The sequence below is a fragment of the Euleptes europaea genome, chromosome 1 (assembly GCF_029931775.1).
Source record: "Euleptes europaea isolate rEulEur1 chromosome 1, rEulEur1.hap1, whole genome shotgun sequence".
NCBI lineage: Eukaryota > Metazoa > Chordata > Lepidosauria > Squamata > Sphaerodactylidae > Euleptes > Euleptes europaea.
Window position 1 is genome coordinate 62,223,954 of NC_079312.1, and position 23,584 is coordinate 62,247,537.

The 23,584-nt window shown below is 41.7% G+C and overlaps 1 protein-coding gene across 2 annotated transcripts in view; it reads right to left on the bottom strand.

Annotated features, from left to right (window-relative positions):
* Positions 1 to 23,584, bottom strand: part of CACNA2D3 (calcium voltage-gated channel auxiliary subunit alpha2delta 3) — a 698,701-nt gene that overhangs the window by 500,737 nt on the left and 174,380 nt on the right. For both annotated transcript variants that reach the window (XM_056853929.1, XM_056853938.1), the window contains one exon: positions 21,888 to 22,004. In XM_056853929.1, coding sequence (XP_056709907.1) covers positions 21,888 to 22,004 — 117 coding nt within the window. The remainder of the gene's footprint in view (positions 1 to 21,887; positions 22,005 to 23,584) is intronic.

Sequence of the window (23,584 nt, forward strand, 5' to 3'; positions counted from 1 at the left end):
AGCCACATGGAGTTTGATGAAAACAGGGTTGCGCTGATGTTCATTGAGTGTCTTCTGTGCAGGCACACACTGGTACTGTGCATGTGCTCATGCAGAATTATAACATCTGTTGGAAGGCTAACTCTGCCAAAAGAACTAGGTCCGACAAATTCCTCACTTCCCTTGCGGACAACTTTATAGTCCAAAAAGTTGAAGAAGTGACAAGGAGAACAGCCATTTTGGATCTGATCTTAACCAATAATGTTGACTTGTTTTATGGGGTAGAAGGAGTGGGATCTTTAGGTGGGAGTGACCATGTTCTCCTGGAGTTTGTTATACAGCAGAAAGGAGAAGCAAGAAATAGTCAAACATATACTCTAGACTTTAAGAAAGCTGATTTCAATAAATTTAGGGAACTACTGGGTGTGATCCCATGGGTGAGAATATTGAATGAGAAGGGAGTACATGAAGGATGGGAAATTCTTAAAAGGGAGATATTGAAGGCACAATTTCAATCAATTCCCACGAGGAGAAAAAAAGGTAGAGGTTTGAAGAAACCAGGGTAGATTACTAAAGAACATTTGGTTGAGATAGGATTTAAGAAGGGCATGTACAGGAAATGGAAAAAGGGAGAAATCAACAAAGAGGGATTCAAACAAGTAGCCAGCACATGTAGGGAGAAAGTCAGGAAGGCTAAAGCGCAGAATGAGCTCCGGCTAGCCAGGGAAGTTAAAAACAACAAAAAAGGTTTTTTGGGTTATGTCCATAACAAAAGGAAGATCAAGGTAACCATCAGGTCATTGTGTGGAGAGGATGGTGAGTTATTAACAGGGGAGGCAGAAAAGGCAGAATTACTTAACTCCTTTTTTGTATCAGTCTTCTCCCAAAAGGGGAATAGTGCTCAACCTGGGAATAATGGAGCAGAGGATGCAATAGGGGAATTACAGCATAGTATAGACACGGAGATAGTACAGGAATACCTGGCTACTCTTAATGAATTCAAGTCTCCGGGGATGCATGAACTGCATCCAAGGGTATTAAAAGAACTGGCTGAAGTGATTTCAGAACCACTGACAATAATCTTTGAGAATTCATGGAGAACAGGAGAAGTTCCAGCAGACTGGAGGAGGGCAAATGTGGTCCCCATCTTTAAAAAGGGGAAAAAAGAAATCCCAAACAATTATCGCCCAGTCAGCCTGACATCAATACCAGGTAAAATACTAGAGCATATAATTAAACAGACGGTCTGTAAGCACTTAGAAAGAAATGCTGTGCTCACTGACAGTCAACATGGGTTTCTCAAAAACAGGTCATGCCAAACTAATCTCATATCTTTTTTTGAAAGAGTGACAAGTATGGTAGATGAAGGGAATGCTGTAGATGTAGTGTACCTTGATTTCAGTAAAAGTCCCCCATGATCTTGAAACAAAAGCTAGTAAAATGTGGGCTGGACACTACTACTGTTAGGTGGACTGGTAATTGGTTGACCAACCGAACCCAAAGGGTGCTCATTAATGGCACAACTTCATCCTGGAAAGGAGTGACCAGTGGGGTACTACAGGGGTCTGTCTTGGGACCAGTACTATTTAATATTTTTATAAATGACTTGGATGATTGAATAGAGAGCATGCTAATCAAATTTGCAGATGACACCAAGTTAGGAGGGGTAGTTAATAGCCCGGAGGGTAGGGTCAGAGTTCAGAATGACCTCGATAGACTGGAGAGCTGGGCCATAAGCAATAAAATGGATTTCAATAGGGAGAAGTGTAAAGTACTTCGCCTAAGCAGAAACAACATAAGGCACAGGTACAGGATGGGAGAGAGTTGGCTTGACAACAGTACATGTGAAAGATCTGGGAGTCTTAGTGGACCACAAATTGAACATGAGTCAACAGTGTGATATGGTTGCTAAGAAGGCCAATGCAATTCTGGCTGCATCAATAGGAGTATTGTGTCTAGATCAAGGGAAGTAATACTACCACTGTATTCTGCATTGGTCAGACCTTACTTGGAATACTGTGTCCAGTTTTGGGCTCCACAATTTAAGAAGGATGTTGACAAGTTGGAGCGTGTCCAAAGGAGGGCGACCAGAATGATCAGAGGTCTGGAATCCATGCCTTATGAGGAGAGACTTAAGGAGTTGGGTTTGTTTAGTTTGTAGAAGAGGTTGAGGGGAGACATGATAGCCATGTTTAAATATTTGAAGGGATGTCATGTTGATGAGGGAACTAGCTTGTTCTTGGTTGCTCCAGAGACTAGGACATGGAGTAATGGATTTAAACTAACAGAAAAGCGATTCCACCTAAACATTAGGAAGAACCTTCTGACGGTGAGGGCTGTTCGATGGTGGAATGTGCTGCCTCGGAGGGTGGCGGAGTCCCCGTCTTTGGAGGTCTTTAAGCAGAGGCTAGGTGGCCATCTGTCAGGAGTGCTTTGATTTTGGGATCCTGCATGGCAGGGGGAGGGTTGGGGTCACTGGGGATGTGGGGGGAGGTAGTTGTTAGTTTCCTGCATTGTGCAGGGGGTTGGACTAGATGACCCTGATGGTCCCTTCCAACTCTATGATTCTATGATCCTGTGATTCTATTTCCAAATAGGTTGACAACTGGGAGCAACTGTAGGGCGGGACCATTTGGGGGCAGAGACTGGGTAACACCATAGAGATGAGGCAGTTCTCAGAGAGTCATATGATGCCATCTTCCCCCCCCCCACACAGCTCCTGATGCTCTAATGAGCAAAAGGGTGGGGTGGGGGAAGAGCACGGTGACAGGAATGGTGCTATGGCAGGCAACCCAGTAAATCTATTTCCAAGCTGCTCACCATTTGGACTGTCTCTGTTGTGTGGAGATACTTTATGCCAACATGCACCAGACTCTGTTGCGGATGTGTGGTGCTGTCATGAAGAGTCTGCCCACAATTGGATAAGTTTGGGAGTGAGGTTTGAAGAACAGCTGGTGGCTCCAGACGAGCCATTGAGAGGAGGGCTGTGGAGGGGAGGTCTTGGCAGGCCCACCGGTACAGCTCCAGGCAAGCTGCTGAGAGCAATGGAGTGTAATGTGGCTCCTTTCCCCACCTCCCCACTTTTAAGAGCCCTGTCAAGATTGAGTCCCTGCCATGTGATTGACTCAAGAATGCTGTTACATTAGGGTTGCCAGCTCGGGGTTGGGAAACACCTGGAGATTTAGGAGTGGAGCCTGATGAGGGCAGGGTTTGGAAAGGGGAGGGACTTCTAATGACATAGAGTCCACCTTCCAAAACAGCCATTTTCTCCAGGTGAACTGATCTCTGTTGCCTGGAGATCAGTTGTAATCCCAGGAGATCTCCAGCCCAGCTACCACCTAGAGGTTGAAGGTGGTACAGCACAGAGCCTTCTTGTTCTGGTTTTACCACCTGGAGGTTGGCAACCCTATGTGAGAATCAAAAAGAGAGCAAAAGAAAGAGTGATGGGGTGGGGCAGAAAGAGAGGAGTGCCAGTCGATGGACAAAAAGTAAGAGAGGGGTTGGGGGAGTGAAAGAGAGAGAGAGAGACTGAGAGAAGGGGGAAGGAAGAAATCAAAGGTGGGGGAATGGCATGGCTGCTCCCACAAGTTTCTTGCGGGTCCACACTTGTTACATTATAAAAGATAACAAAGAGAATAAGAAGAGTCAACGGTTGTTTCTAAAAAAGAGAATTTTTGGGAAAGAAATTCACCTCCCCATAACAAGACTATAAAAATGTTTCAGGGAAGCATGCAAGATTTTCTAGAAAATTCAGAAAACTATTAATGACTTTACATGAGATTATTGCTGTCATCTTGAGAGCTTCCAAAACCCTGCCAAGCAATCCTAGTGACCACTGGCAAGGCATGGGAGTTGATGCCCTCTAACACTGCAAATGACAAAATATTCTGAGACTTTTGGATACAGCAGGAATCCTGCACCTTAGAAAGGTTTTTTCCTAATTGCACCATGGTGTATGTACAACATGTGACTAGGCCTTAGAAAACAGATTTCATCTTCATGACAATCTGGCTACTGAGAAATGTGCTTGTGCAGCTTCTGAGAGAGACAGAATTACATAAAACTTACTGAGGTCTCCATAAATCAGTTGCAACTTGATGGCACATATGTATGTACGTAGGTGGGATGCTAGAATAATGAGTATGTGAAGGGAATGGCAGGCAAAGATTTTTATGGGATTAAAGAGCTTCTTAAGAGATGCTTTACCGGAAAGGAAATGATAGAGGTGAACAGCAGTCGGTAATCCAAGTGCAAACTATGCACACATTTATACCAGTGCAGTAAAACAATTGCACAGCATGTTCCTGTGTATATTTATTCCTCTTTGTGAGACCTGGGCCTTTTATGCATGGCTGTTTCCCTCGCAGTCACCCCTCCAACGACTCCAGGTCTTTGTTTTGATTATGCATGTTGTTCCCAACAGTCAGAGGTCACCTCGCTCTCCCCGTGTGTCCCCACATTTTACCCATGGAAACGGGGAAATGCAGGGGGAAAGCGAGGCGACCTCTGATGGCTGGAAACGGCATGCATAATCAAAACAAAAACCCATAGTCATCGAAGGGGTGATGGCAAAGGAAACAGCCATCCATAAAAGGCCCTTTTATGTCCCACTTTCTCATAAAGGATGCATAACAATCAGTGTTTGGGCTGCAGACTGTTGATGGATTATTAACATGTCAATTATCAGTAATCTTTAATTGTATAGTTTTAGTTATGCAAACTACTCTGTGTTGATCTCTTGCTCTGAATTTTGATGTAGTTGGGCTCTTTAATTATAACAGGTTGCAAACCCCTACATTTTAGGAAGCATAGACTTTAAAAACTGAAGGATCAAAAGGGAGAGCTTTAATCAACAACCATTGTATTGATGATTCTGCTTTTTTCCCCTTCAGAGATGGACCTCTAACAATACAACACAAGCCAATTCTGCCAAAGTAGCCAAAAAGCACCTGAAACTATGTATCCATCTTACTGTATTCAGAAGTGTGTGACATTGACATGTACATTTTTACAGCACAATGTCAGCTCCATGATTATTGGGGGAAGTATAACAAAACAAGCTGGATATTTCTGTAAGATACTTGGGAAAACCCTTTAGTCAAAGCATTTTTTACATCATATTGCTATTAAGACTTCCCTCATCGCTTGGCATTAGCCTCTAACCAACAGCTTGTTGTGTGTGTGTGTTAAGTGCCATCACTTCCGACTCATGGCGAAGCTATGAATCTGTGTCCTCCAAAATGTCTTGTCTTTGACAGCCTTGCTCAGGTCTTGCAAATTGAGGGCTGTGGTTTCCTTTATTGAGTCAACCCATCTCTTGTTGGGTCTTCCTCTTTTCCTGCCGCCCTCAACTATTCCTAGCATGACTGTCTTTTCTAGTGACTGCTTGTTAGCCAGACACAAATATAAACAAGATGAATGGAGGAGCAGCACTGAAGTCTACAGAATTTCTCTTTAGTGCCTCCTCATAAGAACACAAGAAGAGCTCTGCTGGATCAGACCCATGGTCCATCTGCTCCAGTATTCTGTTTCCCATAGTGACCAACCAGTTGTCCTGGAGGGCCAACAAACATGGCATAGAGACCAAGGTCTTGCCCAGTGCTGCCTCCAAATACTGGTATTCAGAGGTTTGCTGCCTTGGAGGGAGCTACAGGACCCCCTTTAGTCCCCATGGCTAGTAGCCACTGACGGACTATTCCCCATGAATCTACCTAACCCCCTTTTAAAGCCACCTATGCTTGTGGCCATTGTTCACTGGAAGTGAAGTGAAGCCCACAATTTAACTACTCCATGAGTAAAGAAGTAATTCCTTTTGTCTGTCCTGAACCTATTGCTCATGAACTTCATTGGGTGCCCCCACGTTCCAGTTTTATTGGAGAAGGAGAAAAATCTCCTGTGTGTACATTCAGTCTAAGCCTCTTCTACAAAGCAAACATTGCACAGGCACGATGTGGCAGTTCTTATTGTTTCTGTTTTCTTTTTGTTAGCGTGGTATTTCTCCCAGCTGTATGCACTGCTGCAGCATTACAGGCACTGACATTGTTCCATAATGTAGTCTTTGTGCTTGAATGATTGCTGTGATCTAGCCTACATAATAAAAAATGGAGAACCTTTTTGACACAACAATTTATGGTACAGGTTTGGAACCGTTTACCTCTTTCACAGAAACTGCCTATCCCAGAAAGGACTTGTACAACAGTGACATAAATGACTATACAAGACACACGGTACTCGACTAATAAGTACGCAGACAGGGGTTTAATCAGGAATTATATATTTCAGTGCCAGCATTAAAGAATGTGCAGCTTTATCTATATATATATATCTATATCTATAGAATGCTTATTGTTTTATAGCAAAGCTGAAAAGCAAACCAGAAAGAAATCTACTTGTATGGACAGTGCTATAAAATGTGTATTATTTAGCTATCTTTTCTCTTTGGGGCAATTTATATGTACTGAAAGTAGTTTAAAATCATTTGCTGTGTTATTGCTCTCAGCAGGATGCCACTTTAAATAAGCCAGTTCATTTAACTGATTCATAGGAGACAGACAAGACTTTTAATATTAAGAGATCAGCATTTAAATACCTTTTGCACCCCTAAATCGAACAAATGAGGATTTTAAATTTAGGTCCATTGTTATACATTAAGTTAGTAGGCAGCATAACTTCTGCTGAACAAGACATCTTTTATCTTCTTCCAGTTTGATAAGAAATATTTGCAAGACAAAGACACAGTTTATTTTCAGAAACTGGCTGAAGCTAAAGTGATCTATTTTATGCAACTTTCAGTGCAACACCATAGAGAGTTACACCCTTTTTAAGTCCATTGAATTTAGAGGGGCATAGCTCTAAATAGGAGAGTTTATCAGCTACAAATTTATTTTTTATTAAAAAATATTTGAAACCAAATTCTTTGTGAAATGCAATCAGCTCCTGCCTTAAGTAAGCGGACTTTTGGTCTCTCTCAGCTTTTTAATTCTGTTCAAAGAAAAGATGCCTTCTTTGTTCCAACATCTTTCAGCCCAAGCCTTTTATTCACATGATACCACACTATAGTACTGCATGATTACAAGTGTAATGCAGCCATACTATGCCACACTACCCTACTATTTTTATGACACACAGTACAGCAAGGTCATACTTTCCTTCCACCATTTTAGAGTGGCAGAACAGAAAATACAGACATAAGCTTGGATCCCACATAGCCTTTCTGTGGGTGCTGGGCGGGTGGGGGGGGGGTTGATTTTTGCCAAGTCTGCCCTTTCCATATAAGATTTCTGATCCTCCAGAGCTCTTCTTGGGGGTTCCCCATTCCCAAGGAACAGCTTCTCGGGGGGTAGGCTGGGCTGTTGCGAGAGGGGGAATCAACAAACTCACCCCATCCTTGTGCCTGCAGAAATTCTAGGGGCACTTTCACACATGCCAAATAATGCATGTGTGAAAGCGCCCCAAGTGTGAAACTAACTACAGCCTAAGGTTACAATCATATGCAAACTTACCTGGGAAAAAGATCCATTGCATTCAGTGACATATAATACCTATCTTTACGTTTTTAACATGGAGACAACCACAAAGCATGCCACTTGGTAACATGAAGCAACCAACACACCACATTTTTATTACATGGAGTGTGTCCCATACTAGCACCAACTACTGCCAGAAACAATGTAGGGATGAGAACTCTCTAGAGCAGGGGTGTCAAGCTAAATTGTTACAAGGGCTAGATATGACATGAATGTCACTTGGTCAGGCAGGGCCATGCCTCGCCAGCCGAGATCAAGATTGAGAGGGGTGGGGTGGTTGCCTCAGCTGGCTTGCGGGCCGGATAAGAGATCTCAAGGAGCTGGATCCATCCTGCAGGCCTTTGACACCCCTGCTCTAGAGCAAGCAGAAGAGGGGAGTGATGACCAGCACTCTTCAAATCTACCAGACAGAGGTTGATTTCAGCTCCCTCTAACTGATTTGAGTGACATGTTGATTAGCCCTTCCTTCCCCAAGCAGATGCTTTCAGGATTGTCCTATAAGGTTATTTCAATTGCTAGCACAGGACAATGGAGAAATGTGTGAAAACTTTCTTCTTGCTAGCCCTTCAAGTCCTATTTCAGCTTTAATGGATACTGCATAGAGAAAGCTGTTAAACCTTATTCATTATTCTTTTCTTGTGCTTAATAACCCTTAATAGACTTTAATTAACTTGCACCAAGTAATCCATATGCAAGCCTACTCCAATGACACATCATTATCATACAAAAAGCAACTTCTCTGGGGAGGGGTGACAGATGCAAACCTCTGATAACAAAGAGAGTAATCTCTCTTATCTGTGTTTTGCAGATATATTAGAATTAGTTCTATTGATACCACAGAATATGCAGTGGAGGCATACAGCTTTAACAGAGAGACTATGTAGACTTATTGCTTCTATGGGAAGATGTGATATAGGATGGCATTGTAAATTTATGAATTTTCTTAGGAATCTGCATCTCCATTCTGAAATCTCCACTGGAGTTTTGTGTTTGTTTTTTTGCTAAGCAGACTGTTATACAAAACAGGAAGAATAATAAGAAAAAACAGGATACTGAGGATGCTGAAACCACAGCATGACTGACTAATATTTTGTGGCATAATCTATCATGACCCAAATCCCACTTCATGTTATGAATTATTCTCAATGCAATTCTAAGAATGTATACTCAGAAGTTAACCCCATTTATTCCAACGGACCTATTCCTTACTAAGCATCTTTAGTTACATAAGAGAGACTATATTCATAGAGTACACAGAGGAACATATTCTTTTTCAAAAAGGCGAAATAATACAAGAATCAGTTGAAGGTTTTTGACAACAGTTTGTAAATAATAAAATCCAATCAAATGATTACAACAAGATCTAATCAGAGTAGTGTGACACTCTTCGGACTAGCAGCTACTGGTGATGAGCCAGAACAGCCAGGCTTCTACAGCCCAGGATGTAGCTTGGTCTTTAAAATGACAGACATTGCAAATTAAAGAAAAAAGGTCTCACTGTGTGGGGGAGGGAGGAGGTTATGGGGAGCCAGCAGGGAAAGGATTTTCCATAGCTTCGCATGAGCCTGGCTGTCATTTTCAGGTTGCCTCCACAACATCAATCAACATTGCTGAAACATGTGGTGGCAGCAGGTGGTAGGAGAAAGAATGGAACAGCAGTGGTGAGAGATTTGAGGGGAGGCAGCAGCAGGAAGTGGGAGGGAGGAACACAGCGAGGGGAGGAAACTGGGGAAGGTGGGAGAAGGAGGTAGAAGGCGGCAGCATAAGGAAGGAAGGAAGGAGGTGGGGAGCAGTGGGATGATGAGGCCTACTGAGTGGTCAGATTTTCCCTCTTGCATGATTTCTTCATGGATTCTCCACTTGCTTTACACTATTGTTCAAATGAGAAGTATATGCTGATAATTCATTCATGCGTATGCATTTTGAAATATTATAAAGAGCTGCAGGGAAGTCTGGAAAAGTACTAGTTTCCTACAATAAGTGGCTTGGATTTTCCTTCCCATGCCTGCCTGTAAATGTAGATAAGCGTATATAAACACAAAATGGGGCTGCCTGAAGCATTTTTTACTTGTTTATGTTGTACTACAGATGAAAACTTTCATAATCTTTTCATACACCGTTTGGTAATTTCTTAACTCTCTGCCTCTTCCCTGTAGCTTTGTAGATTTGAACAGGCAGAAGAAATTCAAGAATCTTCTATGAACATTGGCCAGGATTATTTTAAAAGTTGAGACATTAAAAGGAATGAAAGCCTGACTCTGCCTTTGGAATTTTATTGAGTTCTACTAATCAAACAACTTTTATATTAGCATTAAGAGGAACTGCACGCATCTGTCAGATGGAATTCCACACTGGGTGAAGAAGAAAGCGAGATTATGTAGCATCTAAGCATTGCTCAGCTATGAGAGGGAAGGGCATAACGCAAAACCCTTTGATCACTAGGTGATAGCAAACTAAAATGCCAGAAATCAGAGTTCATTAACTTGCCAAATAGGAATCCACACACATAATCACTTAAGGCGGTCCAAGGTCAGAGAGAGCGTTGTTCAGAATGGGAGTCAGTGAGTTGCAAGGTACGTCACACGTTGCTTCCTCGTCGTTTCCCTGCTCAGCCTTCTTTTTCTAGTGTGCCTGCCTGGGCTAGATTTCATTTTGCGATGACTCCCCATTTTGTTGCTCTATCGCACACCGGTATGCTTCAAGCCTCACACTATGCCTTTTAGCAACTAGTGACTTTCTCCGTCACTGCTTCCACCAGTCAGCCCTCGACTCTGCCTCTGGTGAGTCAGTAGTTTGAGAGCTCACAGCTGGCCTACTGGGGCTAGGTTCCCGGCAGGGTGGGAGTGAGCCTGACCAGACTTCGGACTGTGAGTCCTGTGGAGGCTCTGGGGGATCAGCAGCCTGAGAGCTGCCAGCTGGGCTACTACGCTCCTCACACGGCTGGGATGGGTCTGATACCACTTCAGGCTGTGAGGCCTGATGGGGCTGACTCCTCCTGGTAGAACTCTTCCTCTGAGGATGATTCATTCCTCTGAGACTGACCCATGACAGACAGACTTGAATTATACAGAAACAAAAGATTGCAGGTGGTTGAATCACTTGTACATCTGAACTTGTGTTTCTAGTATAATGGCCTAGTATCAAGGCTTTTTTGAGGTGGTACACATGGGTAGTGAGTATCAACACCCCAGTCCTGATCCTTATGTGCTGGCCTGCCCCACTCAGCCATAGAAAGAGAGAAAAACTGAGTCAGGCTCTGCAGGAGGGGGAATTCATGGAAATAGGCACAACCTTATATATGTGTGCTGGCACCCTTTTTTTCCCTGCCCAGGATAAACCTCTTTGCTGAAAATGAATTCTGAAGCACATGGATTTCACCATAAATGGAACTGAGATTAGACAAAATTATTCAGAAATGTGAGAATATCAAGCTTTGGCAGCCCCATTTCTGTGGAATGTCCAAGTTAGCATTAAGGTGTTCTTAGGTTTGGGGATCACAGAAATCACAGAATCAAAGAATCATACAGTTGGAAGGGGCCATGCATGCCATCTAGTCCGACCCCCTGCTCAACGCAGGATCAGCCTAAAGCATCCCTTTAGGACAACTGTTCATCCAGCCACTGCTTGAAGACTGCCAGGGAGGCAAAGCTCACCACCTTCCTAGGTAGCTGATTCCTCTGTCGAACAACTCTTACCATAAAAATTTGTTTCCTAATATCCAGCCAGTACGTTTCTGCCCGCAATTTAAACCTATTATTGCGAGTCCTATCCTCTGCTGCCAACAGGAACAGCTCCCTGGCCTCCTCTAAGTGACAGTCCTTCAAATACTTAAAGAGAGCAGTCATATCCTCCTCAACCTTCACTTCTCCATATTAAACATTCTCAACCCCCTCAGCCTTTCCTTATAGGGCTCAGTCTCCAAGCCCCTGATCATCCTTGTCGCTCTCCTCTGCACCCGCTCGATTCTGTCCACATCCTTTTTGAAGTGAGGCCTCCAAAACTGCACACAATACACCAGGTGCGGCCTGACCAATGCTGTGTACAGTGGAACTATGACATCTTGCAGTTGGGGTGTTATGTCTCTCTATGATTGGTCAAAGTGTGAATAAGGAAAATCATAATACAAGGAAGCAGCAAAACATGTCACTGAAATGCTGAATAAAAATATGGCTGAAACCCTTTCATTTGTTGCTGGTAATTAATACAATTATAGCCAGCTTTTTATTATGTCTTTAGTCTGTCAGTTTAGCCTATTTATAGCAAGATTTGATTGATTCACCATAATTTCATTCCTCCCACAGCCCATTTTACATGCCCTTGCACACAAAAATGTATAAATTTCTTTTGCATTTTTATATCTCAGTGTCTGAAGGCTAAAAAGAGTGTCTAAGAGTTTAATTACATACAGTTGTGTCATTCTGAGGAATCCCAAACAATGGCAAGAGTCAAATGACTCTCAGGCTTGGGGAAGCAGCCTGAAATTCCAACACATTAGGTCACTGCCCATAACCAGTGTTTTTGCACCCTGCCACAAACCACAAGGCAGGGTATAAATGTTTTAATACATTAATTAATTCGGATTATTGATGGTGGATGTGCTACAGCTCAGATCCAGGTTTTCCAGGAGCTGCAGACTACTGGCTATGAATACGGTTGCCCACCTGCAGGTACTATCTGGAGATCTCCTGCTATTACAGCTGATTTCCAGCCTGGAGATCAGTTCACCTGGAGACAATGCCACTTTGGTAAATGGACTCTATGGCATTGAAGTCCCTCCCCTCCCCAAACCATGCCCTCCTCAGGCTCCGCCCCAAAAATCCCCAAGTATTTCCCAACCCAGTGCTGGCAACCCTAGCTATGAAGGAAGATAGTATGCATGGAAAATTCTGAAGGCTCTGCCTGTAATGTAAACACAACATATAGTAACTACTCCATTGTTTTTTTTAAAAAGGAACAGAATGCTTTCTTTACAGCTACTGTACTCCTTTTGCTTGAATATATCATTTCTTTTCACAGACACACAAAACATTTGTTTGTGTGAAAGAGCAAGAACTTGAATTATTACGGAATTTGTTTTTCATCGAAAGGGTGATATTATTTACACTCTAGCCTTGACCGAGTGACAGGAGATCCTTCTCAACAGAATACAAGGAGCAGGTAATAAAATACAAAGTATATATGGAAAAGGCAATTATAAATGACATTTCATTTTCGGTACAAAGGTGACTTTCTTTTAACCCTCACAATCCCAAAATGTAATGTCTTAGAACTCTTTGTGTAGAAATTTTAAGAGTTCAATTATGTAACATTACTGGGGAAAGGGAAGGATTGTATTGTGAGGTTAAAAGAAAATGTAATGGAGTATGAATAGTTTTCTTCTTCTTAAAAAAAAGGCTAAATATTACAAACACAAGGGCTCTGGTAGAGTTATTCCTCTCCACTTTTGATGCAAGTACATCACTATAATTCCATGGCCAACATTAGGGTTCAAATCCTTACTTAGTCATGAATTCGCTGGATGACCTTAGGCCAGTCAGTCGCCCTCAACCTAAGTTACTTCATCTAGTTAGTTTGAGGATAAAATGAGGGAAGGACCTAGTATGCCTCCCTGAGTTCCTTGAAGGAACTGCAGGATTAAAAATGTAACAGAGATTGATGAAGGGCTTTCTTTATTCAGAGAACACCAATCTCTAGGAGAACGTCTTCAAGTGCCAATAGTCAGGAGATAGCAGTAGGTAATTTCAAGCCAAATCCAATCCCCTAAATGCCACTTGAATCTCCTGTTAACAGCCCCTAACCGAAAGAGGTGCCGCTGCCGCTGCAAATAGCCCGGGATGGTAACAATACTGGTAGAAAGAGAGAAATGCAAAAGTCTGCTTAGTTTCAGAAAGACAGCTAAATACCAACATGGGACAGTCATGAAGACTTCAGCTAGCTGAATGACATATGCATTGGTAGATTACCTGTTAAAAGATCACCAAGTGATGTGGGAATGCAAAATTTAAAGGGACACTCTTTATCCTAGGGAGAAAGAGCCTGACTTGGGCATACATTTATGAAAATTGGCATATAAATGCACTAAATAACAACAATAATAACAACAACTCAGTCTCTCTGACTTTGTTTTGAGCAAATTGTCTGAGAGTGGTCCAAGGTCCTGTAACTTATGTCCAACCAGATCTATTTGTTCATCACCACCTCACTGACTATCCACCACTACCACAGTTGGGAACTCATACCACACCACTATTCCCACAAGAACTTCATCTTGTCCCACAGGTCTCCCCTGAGGTCAGGATTGGACAATTTATAAACAATTAACCCAAGATAGGGGGAATAGGATAGAGAATCTTGAATATGCACAACAGCACTACACTATTACATGTATACTAGCTGTAATCACTTAATTTAAATTACTTATCCTTGAGCCACACTGTTGTATTCACAATGAGGGTGGTTAAAGACTAATATAACCAATGAAGTGCAGAACTGGCAGACAGGAAGAATGTTGTTTTCTCATTTTATAAACAAATGCCATAAAGTATTTTTAATTGATGAAAAAAGCAAAATTGCACCTCTGACCCCTTCCATTGCTTCATGTCATCCACCAGTTTCCACCTTTCCTTTTCAAATGTGCATTGCTCAGTCATCAAAAGTAACCTGCACTGGACTGACATTCTAATTCCAAAGAACTTGTCCGACCTGAGAAGGGCTCTAATGCTTTGTAATTGGAGGAAGGCAGAATTTATCTGATACACCCACATATTTCACATACATGCATGGGAGCAGCAGAGATGTTATACTTGACAAATCTAAACAATATCATTCTAACAACAGCTCTGAGTTGTCTGGATGACAGCTGTAAAAAAAAAAAAAAACCTGGGAGGAAAAATATTTCTCTTCCACACTGGCAGTGTTTCTAAAATGCAAATACTGATATGCTCCTCTTTGGGGGGGAAGTGTCTCTACATGTGGGATTTCATGATAAAAAGCTTTAATGTCCCTGTTTTCTCTTGATAAACCCTGCTGGTTTACCGACGCATGAATGTGTTGAAATTGAATTACGGTACAACAGCAATTACTTTCCATAGTGCATCTATAATGGGAATCCACTCTACGGTGAACACCAGGTAGCCAGAAAGAGGGGCACAAAAAAGAACCTTTAATAAAAAGGAAAATCTTCTCTCTCCAACATTTTTCTGTATGGCACAGGAAAAACGTACTGTACGCATGCCAGAAAGTCATTTCATTCTAACATTATCACTCTAGATCAAACTACTGGCTTTAAAAGCATTTTATATTAGATGAGTGTAAACTGTTGCTAAAAAAAAAAAAACACTGCATGTTTCAGGAAAAAGCTGAGTGCTTTTTTTTTTTAACAACAACACTGGCTATATTTTATTTGGCAGAAGAACTTTACCAACCCTCTTCAGCCTCTCCCGTTTCCTTCTTTCATGTGCTTTTTACAAGTAACATAATAAAGCAAAATGGCCATTTCTCTTCCTGCTAGGTAGGTCATTGTGGCAGACTGAATGTTCTCTTCATTTGCAAAGAACAAACTATTTAATGGACTAGACAACATGTGCCTGAACATCTTTAGATAACAACAAATGCTGGTTCCATTTTAGTTACCGCAATGTCTTTTTGGTTGCCGCAAACTGTAATTAAGGAGTACGCTTTAGAGAGTGACAAAATGGTACATACAACTATACAACGTTTTAAAAAATGCTGATACAAAGAGGATGCATTCAGAGGGGAAAATGGAAGCATACATTCACATTAATTTGTTAGGCAAAAAAATAGGCTTCCAAGCAACCAAATATGTATGTGCCATTAAGCCACCACCTGCTTAAGGCAACCCCAGCAAGGGCCTTTCAAGGAAAGTGAGAAGCAGGCAGAGGCGGTTGTATCATGATAAATGGAACTATGTTAACATGAACTGTGTTCCTATGGGGAAGGTTTCTAAGGGAACAAAGCTCCACCCTTCTGGGCCTGTTTTGGCAGTTCATTAGAGCTTTTGTTAAGAGCACAACTCTTTGTTGATGTACTCTCTTTATCATAACATTATCATAACATTGATGTACTCTCATTATCATAACATGGTGGCTGCCTTCCTCTGCAGTCTTTCTTGGTGGTCTTCCAACCACATACCAACCCTGACAAGAACAAGCGATACCATATCATTCCACATCCTTCCAGCAACCAACAGGTAAAGTGGACTTTAAAGATGATGGAGCCCAAACTTTCTCAAAGAGAACAGTTTCTCAAAGTGCACTCCAGAGAAGGGAAAGGGTGAGTCACATTTAAAAAGACTGATCTCTTTGGTAGCTTTTGACTAATCCAGAAATAACTACAATAATTGTTGGAAAGAATTAAATGGAGGGCATTTTGGATGAATAAAGTTCTTGAGTAACCCTGTGCATCACTTGCGCTTCAAAAAATGTTCTTCTTCTTTTATTTGCCTTTAATAACATGACTAGGAGTATTGTTGGCATTAGAAATTAGACGCTCATGTTCTGTCATAGCCATACCGTTCCGTTGCCCTCTGAATTGCCTGATCTAGACGTATATGTGCTAGACCTAGCAGTTTATCATGAAATATATTTCTAATTTACCTATTTTCAAATATTATGAGAAATTAAAAATCCCTGAAGTAACCATTGCTGCTGATTAATATTGCTACCAAACAACTTGGCTGTTTTTTAAACTGAAATAATACTGTGCTACTCTGTTACAGCAGCTGCCTCAACGGAAAATGTCACGTTAAGGTAGATGATTATTTGCGCATAATTAGCTGTTGGAAAATCGCTTCTATTAGTGATATCATTAGAAAAATAACACAATATGAATATTTGTACTTTGAAGCATCTTGAACTGCATAAATTGCGCTGGTAAAGCCTCATTTGAGGCGTCATTTGAAAAGCACATGAATCAGGGAAGGAAGGGGTCATGGTACATGCAGGGCAGGTAGGAAACATGCATTCTTCCTTCTTATGTTCTCTGCTTGGCTTCACAGAGAGAGCCGGGGTCTGGGATACGCACATATACACAACAGATGAAATGGATTGTGAACAAGTAAGAGAGCCTGGAAAGGAAGCAGGACTGGGGATCACTGCCTGGGTTTGAAGCGCATAATGAGAACTGAGCTGAAAACACCTTGACTTGCTGCAGCTCAGATTCCTGACAAGTATAGAAGAGGAAGGTTTGAGTTGTGCAGCCTGATCAATTGGCCCAATGGGAAGAGGGCTTGAGGAGCCTATATAAAGGGCTGTAACACTACCTCCGGACTTTACTCCTGGAACACAGCACCCACCCGCCCTTCCACTAACTGGTAGAAGGGGTAGTGCCGGTCACCTTTGGAGACCTAATAAGAATGTTTTTACCACATGACTCTTATTGGCTAGTAAAGGTTGTTGGTTTCTTCCCCAACTACTTCACTTCCTGGAGTCCCAGTTGGGATGGTGACATTAAGCAGAAATCCTTTGGTCTCTGCAAGGTGGTAACTGCAAGAAAAGCAGTTATTCTGAAAGCCCTAAGCCCTAAATTCTGAAGCATCAATGCAAAGGGCTTCTATGGCTGCAGGGACCGGAACAGCAACACCTCTTGGGGCTGTCAAAATCCTTGGTCTTCATTGTTAAAGAGAAGGGATCAAGCACACTGCCCTCAAACACCTGTTAGAGTTTGTCAAGGAGGAGACTGAATAGTACTGAAATCTGTTCAAAGATTTGGAGCCATAGTGGACTCACACAGATGTTGAGGGATGCTTATGCAGAGAGAGCCTTCTCTGCATTCCACTTAGTTATCACCCATACTGCATTAGAACGGTTTCATTAATTTTTTTACTCCTTTATACCAGTGTTACTGAAAGAGTCACTTCTGTTTCCAATATTCCAGAGATACAAATGCCTCAAGAGAATACATAAGCAAAAAAAAAAAAAAAAAGGAAATGGCAAAAAGTGAAATGTTAATGGCCTGTGGGGAAAAGTGCAATAAGAAACATGCACAGGAGGAAGAGTTCTGTGTCACTATAATGAAGAGCAAGGTGTGAACACAGAAGGGAGATGTCAGAGGTCAACAACCCTCAAAGAAGTTTGGTGCAATTTTCACACATTTTCAACATCTATATGAAGTTACTGGGGGAGACTACCCAGATCAATTGCCAGAATGGTGTAGTGGTTAAGAGTGGCAGACTCTAATCAAGAGAATCGGGTTTGATTCCCCACACCTCCACATGAAGCCTACTAGGTGATCTTGGGCCAGTCACAATTCTCTTAGAACTCTCTCAGCCCCACCTACCTCACAAGATTTTTTCTTGTGAGGAGGGGAAGGGAAGATGATTATAAGATGCCCTAAGACTCCTTAAAGGTAGAGAAAAGCAGGGTATAAAAGCTAACAATTCTTGTTCTTCAGAGATTTGGGCTGGTTGTAACCAATAGAAGGATGATACTCAGCTCTATCTCACATTTCCAGTGGATCCCAGGGAGGGTGTGTAAATTGTGAACCAATACCTGGAGGCAGTATTGGAATAGATGAGGGCTAATAAGAATAAACGTAATTCCAACAAAACAGAGGTGGCTGTTAATGGAAGGAATTATTGGATCCAGGAACTGAAGTGTCTCCTGCCCTGGGTGGGATTATGCTCCCCCTAAAGGAGCAAGCTCATAGCTTGGGGGTACCACTGGTCCGAGGCCTTCTCCTGGAAAAGCAGGTACAGAGATTCACCAGCTTTGCCTATGAGCTAGCTGGTGCAGAATACTGGGGGTTCAAGGGACCATATCACTCCAGTCTTGTTCCCCCTACACTGGCTCCCAATTTGCTTCTCAGCCTAATTCAAGGTGCTGATACTGAACTTTAAAGCTCTATATGACTTGGAGCGAGCATACCTTAAGGATCACCTACTCCCATATGAGTATACCCAACCACTGCTTTGGGTGCTCCATCATTTGAGCCCAGATCAGTGGCCACCTGAGAAAGGGCCTTCTTGGTTGTTGCACCAAAATTATGGAATTCCCTCCTCAGGAACATTAATCTGTCCCCTTCTGTTATTGCCTTTTGTCAACAGGTAAAGAATTTTCTTTTTTGTATTGTATTCCATTGCAGATGCTTGCTGTTATATATTTGTTCTTGTTTTTTTTTAAAAAAAAAATGTTTTTTATTGTCTGTGGCCTTCAATGGGTAGCTGGTTGGTCAAGGAGCACTTCATTTTTACCCATAAATCTGCAATTAATTATATTCTACCCATTATCTGTTAAACTGATAAGTAGAATCATTGCATAAAAGAAAACAATGTTTTTATTTCTCAAACAGCACCATGTTGTCTAGCAGCCAAAATATTTTGAAACACCTTGCACATTTGTTAGACAATTCATATTACATAAATGACTGTGTTGTAACTGAAAGAAAACACACAGTGCTGCTCTCCTTCCTCCACATTCCTGCAGAACAGATTGCTGCTTGTTGATAATAGCTGGCAAGCTCTTGCTGCTTCCGCTAAACTACACTGTGATACAGTCCAGTGACCTTGAAGTGCAGCAAAACTCCTGCTTCAGTTGCTGAGCCCCATTAGTCTTTCCCCATCGTGTGACTGACAGTGTTGATCACCAGCTAAGCACAGGGGACTACGTGTGGGAGGAGAACAATGAAACAGTTGCTGATGGTCACTGCAGTACTTGAAGAAAATGGGGCCTGATTCATATGTCACCAGCATTCTGGTCTGCCCCAAAAGCAGAATGGCCAATGGAATTCCAGTCCATTCAATTTCAAGGATGCACTACCTTCAGGACCAGTAGCAGGATCTAGGGATGTGCATTACGAAATTTCCAAGCGAAAAATATACACGAATATTACTGTTTCTGATCAATACAGTGGTTTTCTGGAACTACAACCTAATTCCAAGATTCTTAGGCTTTTCAATCACCACCACCCCTGAAAAATCACATTTTTGTGGGTCAGCTGTTTACAATCAGGCATCTTGTTTCTCTTTGATTCTCCAAATCTCTTGGGCAGTGGCATTTCTCCCTTCCAATCAGATCCTTACAAGAGAATATAGGTGAAAGGTCCCAACCAATCACCTTTGGTGACAAGCCCCAGAGAAGGAATTTCCATGGGGGACTCTGTGCCGAGCTGCGAGTGCTCAGAATACTCCAAGTACAACTTCAAATTTATGCAAACAACTTCTCACTGAGGGTTCTTTAGTATCAGGGGAAAGGGTGAAGAGAGCAAGAGCCCCCCTCCTCCACCCCTGCAGCCCCCCATCAGTAAAATCAGTGTCTATGACTTTTAAACAATGTTCTTGGAGCTGACATGTGCCTCTGTTCAAAACAGTGAACCCAGAGACAACTCATAAAAAGCATATTGTGTAGCTTAGCTCTTGGACTCCCCCATACCCTAGCCCACTGTCACCTCCACCTCCTCCAGGAACTCCCTAAATAGTAACAGGCGTTTTTTTTGGGGGGGGGTCAAGTCACAGCTGACTTCAAAGACCCCTGGTGGGGTTTTCAAGGCAAGAGACATTCAGAGGTGGTTTGCCATTGCCTGCCTGTGCATCATGATCTCGATATTCCTTGGAAGTCTCCCATCCAAATTCTAAGCAGTGCCAACCCTGCTTAGCTTCCAAGATCTGAGGCGATCAGGCTATCCTGGGCTATTGAGGTCAGGGCAGTAGAAAAAATACTAATTAATAATTAAGGTACCTTAATAGTGAATGTCTACCATGAAGACATGTGTCTCATAGCAACTGATTGATCCATCACATACAGTCACACATACACACACCTTTTTTAAAAAAAATATGAACTGTTTTCAAAGATTGCTGGGTCGGGGCATGATGGAGAGGAGAAGAGGGGGAGGGAGGGGAGGTTTCATGCAAAAGAACCCCTCTTTATTTTGTGAAAGGGGGGAAAAGGACCACAACAAGGAAGGGTTGCAAATTCCGAGTTTTCATCAGAAAGGTAATTATTTTATTGTCAATCAGTGTAAGACTACAGTGCTTTATTAAATCAGTGCTTTATTAAATCAGTGTAAGGATTTTTTTTAACATGCTGGCGCCCATTGGTACCCCCCTCCAATAAGAAATCTGTGGAGAAAAGTGTGCCAAAAGGCACACTCCTTGGGGGCCTGCATAATCAAACCCTTTTGTCTATTCTGCTTGAAACTTACAGTGTCTTTAAATTAGGGTAAGGTCAATGTTCCGTGCAAATTGGTGTCATTACCTGTAAAAACAACTGCCCCGAACTCTTGAATTGGTTCCCCATTGAAAATAATGGTCTTAAAAATCCAAAACCCCAAAATAACACAGAGATGTGAAACCCAATCTGGCAATGTCCTACCCAGAATCCCACAATCACGGTAAAGTTTTCCCCTTGAATTCCGGACCCAAAATTATAATGATTTTTTTCTCGGCACATACTCCTAGCAGGAACTACACATTTGGCTCCACCTATATGAACTATTTACTTTAAATATTATTGGAACACCGTGCAAGCAGCTACATTGCAATTGCTCTTACATTATTGCTGACAGGTAGGATTCAACCATGAGTTTTCAGTGTTCTGTACTGCCCGTAAAGTACATTAATTCCTACAGTGCAATCAAAGCATCACATGGTGATGCTGACTAAGACAGGATACTGGCTTGTTTGCATTAGGTCAAGCAGAGAATGGCCATCTTGGACCACTGAATCTAGGTGTATCGTATAATCTGTTAACAATATTCCCAACCCTTCCAAAAGAGAAGCAGAACAAAAGACATTATAGGAGAGTGAAATGGAGGAAATCCACTCAAAGTAGATGATAATTACTCAGTACATATTTACAGCAAATTCTCCCATCAGGTTTTCACTCAGACAGATGCTTTGGGGCTATCCATATATTACACAAACTTCATTATGGCAAACATACAGCGTGTCAGCAGAGGTTTAATGCTTTGCTTCCACTTGTTTGCTGTGACATATAAATTGTGTATACATTCAGTGTGCACTTTGCAATATATGCATTCCTGATAATGTTGAAATTTGCATATAAAAATGACATGTACCATATATAGGACTCATTTAGAGTGTGGCCTAAGTGTAGTGTAGGAGTGTTTACTGTATAGTTTTCCATTAAGGTATCATTTCCAAATGAAGCACAGGAATACAAAAAGGTGAAACGGACAGGCATCTGATATCAAAAGGCAAACATTTCTACTGTGGCTCAAACAAAACAAATATTTATTTAGATCCTCCCTTTCAGAAAACTACTTTCCATACTCACCATTCATGTAGAAGTCCTTCTACATTTCTAGTTTCACATCATCAGACTCAGAGGGTTAGGATCATAAGCAGATGGCATGTTGTATTGGTACAATTGCACAAAATATAGAAAGAAAATATCCACCACCTACCCTTACAGCTTCAGACTTTTTATGAAACATCTCCTCCATATTCTTTGCTAGTTTCTTCACAAGTTGAAGGCCATCAATTTCTTCTACGGTAACATCTTTCTCATATTCTTTATATTTCTGTAACAGAAACAAAAATACTAAATGAAGCCAAATAACAACTAGCAGTTAATCACTGGTTATACACTGTAATATATAACATTATCAGGCCCACCAAAATAATGCTGTACAGCTTAGCTACATGTAAAACACAGATATTTCCATGAAGAGCAAATAAATTGCTGGGTGGTTTCCAAAAGAGAGGAAATATGTTATCTTCTCTGAAATAGTAATGGAGTATCTAAACATGACTATAATAAAATAGTAAAATAATTTCTAATTGCTCTAATTCATTCATATATCGGTTATGTATGTTACTCAAGGACCACCCCTGTGCTTTGCTTTTGAGGCTAGTTCATTCCACACACAGGGAAACCACCATGAAATGCTTTAATATGCAGCAGCATCACACAAGACTCTGAAATACACTAGCCGTTCACATAACATAGAGCAGGGCTGTCAAACATAAGGTTTGGGTTTTAAAGTTTGATTTTATGCTGTTAATACATTTATTATATTGTACTTATTGGTTGATAGCCACTTTGAGCCTAACCTTGGCAGGGTAGAAGTCTCATTAACAACAACAACAACAACAACAACAATGAATACTGAATCATTTTCGGAACTATGGCATAAGAAGCAGTATTTGTATTTCATGTATTATAGTCTCTACATAATTTCAGAGAGTAGCTGTGTTGATCTGCAGTAGAACAGTTAGTTTCAAGTCCAGTAGCATCTTAGAGACCAACAAGAGTTTGGGGGGTATAAGCTTTCAAGAGTCAAAGCTCCCTTCATCAGAAAGGAGTTAGAATGGAGATCGCTGATTCCTTATATTCTAGTCAGAAGGTGGGAGGGATGTTGCAAAGAAGGAACTCAAGATAAAGAGGTATAACGTGCACTGTACCTCTGCACTCTGAGTTCCTTTGCAACACCCCTCTCACCATCTGACTGGGGTATAAGGACTCAGATCTCCATTCCAGCTTGTATCTGATGAAGGGAGCTTTGACTCTCGAAAGCTTATGCCACAAAAATCTTGTAGGTCTCTAAGGTGCTACTGGACTCAAATCTTGTACTGTACACAGAAGGGTAGTGGTTGTTTATCTTTCCTTAAAAAAAACATTCCTGTTGTTATAATCATTATTAAACTAATCCATTTTCAGGTTTTCCCTCTCACCCATTATTCTACAAGCTAGATGTTGGGAACAGGGTCACTGCTGCAGTTATTGGTCCAGTCAGTAATGGTGATAATGGGTTTGTGCTTGTGGCTTGGGAAAGAACATTTCTTTCTCCATCACCTTGGACACCCTATCCAATGCATCAAAAGTCCTTCAAGTGGCAGAATATATATATTTTTTAATTTCCATAGTCACACACAACATGATGTCACTTCTGGATACAACCCAGAAGTGATATCATGTCGCTCTAGGAATCACTGGAAACACTATGGCTTTATCATAGAGTTTCTGGTGACTTCTGGAGCAACATGACTTCACTTCTGTTTTTCCCCAGAAGTAACATCACATCACCTGCAATTATAGCACACACACACCCATTCTTCACCATCTCTCACCTGGTGCTAGTCATTGGCTGGCAACTCTCAC